At 52.9% G+C, this 8,458-nt stretch overlaps 5 protein-coding genes across 5 annotated transcripts; all 5 read right to left on the minus strand.

The window, feature by feature from the left end:
* Window positions 1–176, minus strand: BDQ94DRAFT_155814 (uncharacterized protein; the record flags this gene model as incomplete). Its single annotated transcript, XM_026768539.1, has 1 exon — window positions 1–176. Exon 1 carries the CDS (start codon window positions 161–163, stop codon window positions 2–4), a length of 162 nt encoding a protein of 53 aa, XP_026619264.1. The 5' UTR covers window positions 164–176.
* Window positions 14–1,962, minus strand: BDQ94DRAFT_178899 (NADPH oxidase family protein; the record flags this gene model as incomplete). The annotated part of the gene is made up of 6 exons (XM_026773234.1): window positions 14–383; window positions 499–655; window positions 707–771; window positions 826–1,331; window positions 1,397–1,524; window positions 1,594–1,962. 6 exons carry the CDS (start codon window positions 1,960–1,962, stop codon window positions 172–174), a joined length of 1,437 nt encoding a protein of 478 aa, XP_026619265.1. The 3' UTR covers window positions 14–171.
* A 923-nt stretch (window positions 1,963–2,885) lies between these two features.
* Window positions 2,886–4,949, minus strand: BDQ94DRAFT_178903 (uncharacterized protein). The gene is made up of 4 exons (XM_026773235.1): window positions 4,661–4,949; window positions 4,231–4,261; window positions 4,076–4,150; window positions 2,886–4,023 (listed from the first exon to the last, which is right to left on the minus strand). The coding sequence occupies exons 1-4, from the start codon at window positions 4,865–4,867 to the stop codon at window positions 2,972–2,974; spliced, it is 1,365 nt and encodes a 454-aa protein (XP_026619266.1). The 5' UTR covers window positions 4,868–4,949; the 3' UTR covers window positions 2,886–2,971.
* An 893-nt stretch (window positions 4,950–5,842) lies between these two features.
* On the minus strand, window positions 5,843–6,285 carry BDQ94DRAFT_178907 (uncharacterized protein). The gene has a single exon (XM_026773236.1). The coding sequence runs from the start codon at window positions 6,148–6,150 to the stop codon at window positions 5,848–5,850; it is 303 nt and encodes a 100-aa protein (XP_026619267.1). The 5' UTR covers window positions 6,151–6,285; the 3' UTR covers window positions 5,843–5,847.
* A 2-nt stretch (window positions 6,286–6,287) lies between these two features.
* BDQ94DRAFT_164646 (uncharacterized protein) lies at window positions 6,288–8,137 on the minus strand (the record flags this gene model as incomplete). The annotated part of the gene is made up of 6 exons (XM_026770084.1): window positions 6,288–6,454; window positions 6,492–6,579; window positions 6,667–6,720; window positions 6,783–6,802; window positions 6,874–6,936; window positions 8,131–8,137. 6 exons carry the CDS (start codon window positions 8,135–8,137, stop codon window positions 6,288–6,290), a joined length of 399 nt encoding a protein of 132 aa, XP_026619268.1.
* Between the last annotated feature and the right edge of the window lie 321 nt (window positions 8,138–8,458).

Here is an 8,458-nt window from a genome sequence, read left to right on the forward strand (position 1 = left end):
ACTACCAACCAACAGATGGACGAGAGACCACAAGACCCGTGATTGTCCAAGCTGAATGTCCAGACATCGGGCTGGAGAGAGAAGCTGAGACGTACCGATGGATGCCACTGCCATACATGGGATCGGTTGCGCGTAAAGACAAGTGTCTCGTCTTACAAGGCATGTTTGGACTCACTGCATTTGAAAATTACCTTCAATAATGCGAGGGGCAACCCACTTCTGATGATCACTTTGCGCAAGATTAGTGACGGCTTCGTTGTCGCGACAAGAGGCCACCCAGGTGTGACACGGCTCGAGATCGAAGTCGAAAAGTTTGATTTCTGCCCCCGTCTGTGGCTGAACTGCATCCCGGACTTGTTGACGAATGGACTGACGGGCGCACACTATGGTAGACAATCATTAGACTTTGGGTGCATGTTCGACGCGGCCTGTCATAATTCCCCCTCTCACATTGGTTGTAGGTTCACGCGTATATCGATCGGAGGGAATCAAACCTACCGCCCACGGCTAGCTTCCCGCGGCGCTTGCTCAGGTGACCTTGGACGACTTCCCTGGCCATCAGTGGCCCTTGACGCAGCTTAATTCGTTCGCCGAACCCGTCGCCAAGGTTAACGGAAGTCCTCTTTCTAAGGAAATACAGCCGAAATTCAAGAATCTATCTCAGTCAGGACGGCATTAAGTCTGGCCGTAGAGGGTTGTCACATACCTTAAATTCACTGCGGTCGAGGTCCAACAGGTCCTGCATCCAATCGCCCAGCCAGCATTGGTGGTCTAGGATTTGTCAGTAACTGCAGTATCAGGCAGTGCATCAAGAGACAGCCATACCAAAGTCTTGCATCTGCCACACGATTTTCAGCTTGCGTACCATGGCCCGCCGCTCCTCGCTCGCCTGGACGAGCATGCGGATATAGGGAAGCACTCGCAACATGCCAATGTCCTCTACGATGAACACGATCGTCCCAAACAGAGAAAAGTCGATCGATGGGCCGTATGGCCCCAGCAACAGTGCAGGCTGTCGACGCTGGTGTAGCCATTCGCGGAGGTAGAGTCGTGTACTGAGGCTGGAGGCTCGTGGTCGGGTCAGAACGTACAGGATGCGCGGTCCGGGCGCATCATCCCAGTAAGCGACATAGAAGGGCTGGAGTTGGAAGCACGAGCGAAATCCTGCGTGAGGCAACCAGAGGTATACGTACTGCCCCGGCCGGATGTGCCAATGGGGGGACACTGTAATGTCCATGCGAAGCAGCTCCTGAAAGGGACGTATGGTTACGGTGGGCCGTCCAGCACTCCAGCGTTGTTGGACGAAAACTGCATGAGAGACGGCAACGAAACTTAGCAAGATCCATTGGGCCCCAGCACCAACCACTTGCCAGCGGGATTCTGATCCTTGGTCCACGTATGATACGCCAGGGCCACCATTGCTGTGACCGCCAGAAGGTAGTGGATTCTCATGGCGACCTGACAGTGCCGTCGGACGACCACATGCAAGGTCACAGGGATTATCATCAAAATGGCAGCAGCTGCCTAACCCTGGTTAGTGGTATCGCTCCCGGGTTACAGTCATCATCATGGAGGGGCGGCGTGGTGACTGACCAGCAAGGGAACCCAGTCATGCCTCATCGAGGGAGTCGGCTTATCCGCTCTGGCGATGACAATGGCTCCATGAAGCAGGGAATGGGCGGACACGAGTAGGAGGACGATGTTGGCGCCCAAGAGCACCCCAACCAAGCTCGCCTCGAGAGCGGTGGCGATGTCAATAGTCTGGAGAAGCCACGGCAACTCGCGGCCGAGACGCCGTCCAATGGAGGCCGCGATGTGGCGTTGGACAGTCCACCGACCAAGCTGGTACGCCAACCGTGCGATCAGCCAGACGCCCAGCAGGGCAGCAACCAATATCCCGTAACACTCAACGGATTGGATTTGGCTGGCCTGTTCATATAGGTCTGAGAGGGCTGGAGGCATTGTCTCTGACGGAGCGGAAGTTGGATCTGGCAGATGGGAGATGGGAGATGGGAGATGGGAGATGTTGGCTTATAAGCATTTTTACGGCGTCGGCCTTGGGCCACCGGAACAGCTATATGCTACATACTTTCATTCTTGATGGTTGACCTCCGCAGCCCTCCTGTTGTAGTTGGAGATGGTGAGATGGTCAAATATATGGCTGGCACGTGCATTTGCCCGTGTTACCACGAGGTTAAGTCTGGAAAACGCTGGGTCCTATTAGCCCTTCTAATCCCATGCCCAGGCATCAGAAATATGAGTGCATGGAAGATAATCTATAGGAGCAGTAAATGGGTATTTAGCGAGCTTCTGCTTCTGTCCGACAGGTTTAAATTTTGACGGCCTTTTCACCATGGTGGCTTATAGAAAATCACCACTTCATCTTACCCTAGCTCTACATTATGCTGACAAAGGTTATAATGTAAAAATGGGATTGTGTCCAACCGCCACGTATGCCGTTCTATAGTACAGAAGCATCGCGTGAACTTGAATGAGCTGTGGGAGCAAGCCAGTAATTCTGCAGACCCTTGTACGGAAAACTTCAGACACTCCACTGCGGAGCGAATATATGAAGTGCAAATAAACTAAAATAAAATACAGTCTCCTCAACGTCCGTGCAGTTATGCGTTCAGGGATAGACAATTTGCTGTAACAAGAGTTCAAAGGCAAAACTCCAGCCGGCTGATCACACAGAATGTTTCCACGGGATCCAATTCAGGGATACAGTATTAGGAGCGCCTGCCCCCACGAAACTGTCCTGTGTGACGAGATGATTTGCAGTTGTGGCAACTAAGTATGAAGCAAACGTCCGCGATTCATTCACTGATGTTGTATTGGTTCATTAACATATTACAGTAATACATAGTAAAATGTGATCTAGGGAACCAGTTGTAAAAAAGCACCAACCTATCATGAACGACATTGTATCATAATTCATAAACATATAGACAAGCACATTTCGGCGTTCCTACTACGCAAACGGTTCCCGTTTCTTGTGAGCATTGAAGCCGGATACCGAGGTCGAGTGACGATGCTCGACCTGGCCTTCCGGCGCCGTGACATGACACGATGACTCCTGTCTGTTGGCACCAACGTTATCGAACGGGATGACTTCAGTTCCCTGGTAATTCACCGTAGTCGGTAGCCATGGGGGTACTGTCCACTCGATGTTCCGAACAGGGATGGGCGCAGATGGTTGTTGATGCAAGCTGCGGCGGTGGAAGTCTGTCATGGGCAATGCTGCGGAAACAGGCGCCAGTGGATCCCAGGGACGCGGTAGCATTGGAGACTCAGCCGGGAGCGCCAAGCTGCCGTCCTCAACATGCTGCAAGCGAGAAAATCTTGGGAAGCTCGGTGGCGCAGTTTGTAGGATAGAAGAGAGCCCGAGTGCATCAGACGAGGGAAAAGGCTCCGGTGGATCAAAGGAGAGACTTGGATGGTAGAGCACTTGGGAGCCGTCTCCCCAGAAGTGCGTGACGCTGCTTCTGCTCGGATGCTGAGGCTGTTCAGCCTCGCCTCCAAAGGGCCACCCTGCCGCCTGCGGTGCAGGAATAGACGAAATGAAACCGTCGGTCTCGGACCCGGTCAGATATTCGGATTGAGACCAGGTCCAACCCCAGAAAGATGCGGGCAATGTATCCCACGAGTATGGCTCACTAGCCCACGGCATCAAGTGCCATGGATCTGCCGTAGGGCTCCCGGTCGAGTGGTTTGCGGACTTAAACGAGTTGGGGAGTGTGGTCGCGCTAGATGGGGGTCCCCAGCCTGCATTGTAGCCAATTTGGTATGGGAAAATGCTGTTCCCATCATCTCTAATCTCATTCCATTCTCCACGAACAGTAACGTCTGCAGGACACGTAGTGGGTGAGCCACGTTCAGTACCACTGTCTTTTGGGATGGCGACATCTGAAGCGCGGCCCATATCGGACACGCTCCATCGGTGTCCCTCCATGGATGCACTGGCGTGAGCCTCATACGTTCTTGAGGTGTCACTAGAGGGCTGGTCTGGATAAACCCTGCCGACTGGCGACTTCTCTGTGCGTGGTTCGGTAGACATCATAGTACGATGGTTCACGCTCTGTCGATCTGACCGAGGAACGCAAATACTTCCGCTTTCCTGGCACGCTTCGCAGGGCCAGGGTCGAGAACACTAATAGCCCGTTATGTTAGTCAAAAGCACTGTCGACCAACAGTCTCTCATGAGTCCCAGTTCCTTGTGGCTTCGCGCACCTTGATTTTCCGACGAAAAATCTCTCACAAGCTGGGTGCCTCTTGCCCTGCTACCTCCCCATCAGATAATGCTCAGTCAGTGAACGGTGGCTGCCACAATGGATGTTGAAGATAGTAGAATGTGGATATACCTTGTTAGACATTGCCATCCAATTCCATCGAGGAACGCAATTACTTCCACTTCTCCGGCATGCCTCGCAGGGCCAGATGCGAGAACACTATTAGCTTATTACGTTAGTCAAACGCGCTGTCGACCAACGTTTTACCATCAGTCCCATTTCTCTGTGGCTTCGCGCACCTTGATTTTCCGACGAACGCACTCCGCACATGCTCGGTCCACCCTGCGCTATTTCCGTCTATCAGCTAATGTTCGCTTGGCTCGCTATGGTTGTTGCGCTGCAGGACTGAGAAGAATGGAACGTCAACATACCCCTGTAGACACATTGTAGTTTTGGTGATTCTTGACGGGCTCAGTGGCACTGGTGTCCTCTGGCTGCTGACGGACAGGGGCTGCAACCAATGCGAAGCCTTCTGCTGCAGTTGCAACTCCGCCAAGCCTTTCGTCGGTCCGCAATGCCTCTCTTGACCCCAGAGTGTTTATCTCCTCCAGTGGAGGTAGTGGACGCTGCTCGTCCATGAGTTACCAAATGACTTGGTTGGTCAGTACACAGATGCCAAAAGCGTGACTATGGGTGGGAAGTTAAGCACATAGCCGAAAGAATCTAGTCGGGACATTGTGTCCATAATGGTTAATCTGTCAATCATTTATATTATGCTCTGGTCTGAGGGGCAGACTCAAATCACGCAGTAGCGACCTAGTATGATAGAATCACGCATAAAGAATGCTAGGCATGCCAATACACCGTCATTTTGAATTATAGAAGTGCAGATCATGTCCTTCTCCAGCCAGTCTGCTGTACAGTCTGCTCGGTAGCAGCCAAGGTGATCTCCATATGCTCAAAAAGGCAGGAAACGGTTTCCCATTCCTGTGACGAGCGGCAAGAATCAGGGGAGCGGCGTTGCTCTCAATGGCAACATGCTGACTCCCAGGAGCACACAAACAGTTCCAGGGAGCTGGGACCGTCTTCCGGGGAGATCTGTTGCCCCTACAACCCCCGGGCTACCCCTTTCCACGTGGTCGCTGTGAACCAGTTGCCTGCAGGGGAATGAGATGTTATCGCCTTAGACGCTCACATGGTCTCCTACCCTCCCGCCCAGGGCGTCATTGCTCACTACGTAAACACTGGCCTCTCACTTCTACACGCACTATACGAGATAACGAAAATAATTATACATGGGGTCCTCCCACCTGAGGCAATAAACATGAATACCCAAATATATGTGTTAATATGCTGCAAAAACCATACTTTCGAATGAATAGCCTGCAGTCGCAGCCAGGAGCTTCTCGTCCTTAGGCCATTCCCCGTAACCGTTCTATATCTCATACGGAACAGGCAGTGGCACTGCAGTAGACCGACAGTGGACAGCTTCGGGTCCAGGGACTGCAGGCTGAGGAAGAAAGCAAGCAGATTCATATACCCTTAATTTTCCGATAGGTAATTGAGGCTGGGTGCCTTTGGGATCGTGCTCGGAAGTGGCTGGCTGGGGATAAGACGTTCACTGCCACCAAACCGAGGCGGCACTTTGCAGCGGGCTACAGCCATTTGAATGCAATACGTTGCGCTTGGTGAAGGTCCCCTCTTCTGCATGAGAAGATCCGGTTGAATGTTCACTGGTGCGGTCACTATCCAACGAGGTAGACCAAGCGTTAGACTGCGAGCTCTGACCGGGTGTGGAGGACGGCATTGAAAGCACTGCCAATCCCTGAGAACGGGCCCTTGTGGTTCGCGATCGTTTCTTCTTGTTTGACGGCGAGTACCAATATCCCGGGTGCGCTCTAGTATGGTTCCGTTTCTCCATCACCGCCAGCACTTCTCCCGGATGTGGGGGACTCCCAGCTTCCAGCTTCGTCCAGTGAGGATGGAGATGGCCTGATGATCCCTCTGGGCAAGCCAGCGCTTCGCTCGATCACTATACGCCAACCGATAGAGTAAGAATTAGTTCATCGGGCGTGGGATCCTGCCATCCCGTTGCAGTGCCTCCTGGCGGCGCCTCTCGACGGGACGGTGTACCCAGGCGTGCATGTCTCTAACCGGGATGTGCTGCATGCCGTCGATCAGTGCACTCAGCGGACATGGCAGGTCTAGATCTTGCCTGCTTATCGCTGCGTGGTCGTCGTGATCGTTCCTTGTCGTGGCTACGGCGCGATTCGACCGCCGGAGTCTGGTCCTCGTCGGCGCCCTTTGCCGGGATCAACGAGTTTGCGTGGGCCTGGGTTCCATCACAGATCTACAGACATTAGTATTCAGCCAGTTGGTACGCCGCGTCTTCTCGATGAGGCGGAGTGGGAAAAGATTTAACCGGCTATGGCATCACAGAGTATGGGTTATCGGCCGCAAACTCTGGCACAGGGGCCGGCTGATCAAAGCTCTAGGACCATCAGAGTATGAGACTTAGCAGTTTCCGGTTCAAAATTTGCCGTGCACGCCTACCGCAATATATTCCCCAGAAACTTGGGGAAGAACATCCGAGGTGCACGGGAGGTGCTGCCTGAGATCCTCACAAGCGGTATCAGGCACGAACCTCGGCTGGAAAATGGGTGTGGTGGGACAGACATCAGGCCTCTTGATGTAGTTGGGACAAGAGCTGATATTTATGTCTCGGTTTCATTGGGAGTGGATCCAGTTACGTCCGCAAATGGGTCGGACATGCTCCCACAGAACTGAACCGGTAGCACATTCAAGATTGGGTGATGATCCAAATGTCAGTCATCGAAAATCGACGTAGTGACCGAGCACACGTTGAGATCAGGATGGACCACAACCGCAGCTTGAGTTCTTATAGAGAGAAGAGGAGGTATGAATCGGGGACCTTTCTTACTACGCTGGCCACGGACACTACAGCTATAGTTTGCTCATCCTGAATCAATAGTTGGATCCTTCCAGATCGCAGCTGGTGGAACTTAAGCTAGTGTCACCCCAAGAGCCCCTGCGACCTAACGACGTACTAGTTACTGACGAAGACGAGTTGGGTACAGTATCCGGAGTGGGATAGACTGAGTCGGTATAAGTGTACCCCGGCAATGGTGATTGGTGAGAGCGACATGAACGGATCCACGGCCAGAGATGAAGAACTGTGGCAAGCGGATTGGACAACAAGGCTATGTAGGGGGTCTCCGATGGCCCAACGAAGTCATGTTGAACAGCAGCTACATAACTTGTTGATATCCAGGCCCACCAATCAGAGCGATTCGCAGTGCAAGATACTATTTTTCTGGCTGAACCGTCTTCCCGTAAAAGTATGGTGGAATGAATGCCAGCTCGGATCAAGTGGTTCGGAGCTCCAAACGCCATCAGCAATGCTGTCGTGACGCTAGGGTAATCGGAAAATATAAAACCCCCCAGACCTAAGATCCCGGGATGCGAGTTCAATCGATAGTCATGGGAAGTTCCCAGAACGGCTCTAGAGACGGGATTTCACGTTCACAACTCTTCGTCCAGTGTGATTGACCCAGATGGTCCAGGGTTGATAGATCGCTTCGGGATCTCGGGGATCAATTATCGATAAGCATTTCCTAGCCCTAGAGATCCACACGCGTTCCCCTGTGAGGGCTGCGTCAGAATAGAAGTAGATGCAGGCACGACAACACACCGACTAACACGAGAAAGCTTGACGCAAGAGTTGGTCACAAAGACTGAAGCGCAAGAAACCGTCACGACCCAGAATATGGGGACGGGAGGCGATAGCGGAGCGATCTTTCGAATCAAATTGTAGTCTTGCCGCCCCGAAAAAACGCGCGTGTTGGGACCACGGGACTCCGGCGCGATGATTTGGAATTGCCTGCCATGGCACTAAGACAGCACCGAACGCCAGCCCGTTGCCATGCGATCGCGATCGAGCGAAAGCCATCCTACGTCCTAGACCTATGCCAGTCGCGTTAGAGCAAATTTCAAGAAATGGACCCCGTGGTCCAGATTTCGGTTTGTTGTGGCTGGAGAGCGCCTTCAATCGAGGTACCACAGGGGCTAATTCGCCATCATGATCTACGACACACTCTTTGCTCTGGGAAGTATTATCCGGATGTGACCGAAGGCGCATAATCTCTGCCCAGCGATCGGCTCGGGGCTGGAGTGCTTCGCCGTCCAGCACCTCAAAGTAGATTGTCCCA

Source organism: Aspergillus welwitschiae (genome assembly GCF_003344945.1).
Source record: "Aspergillus welwitschiae strain CBS 139.54b unplaced genomic scaffold BDQ94scaffold_165, whole genome shotgun sequence".
Taxonomy (NCBI): Eukaryota; Fungi; Ascomycota; class Eurotiomycetes; order Eurotiales; family Aspergillaceae; genus Aspergillus; species Aspergillus welwitschiae.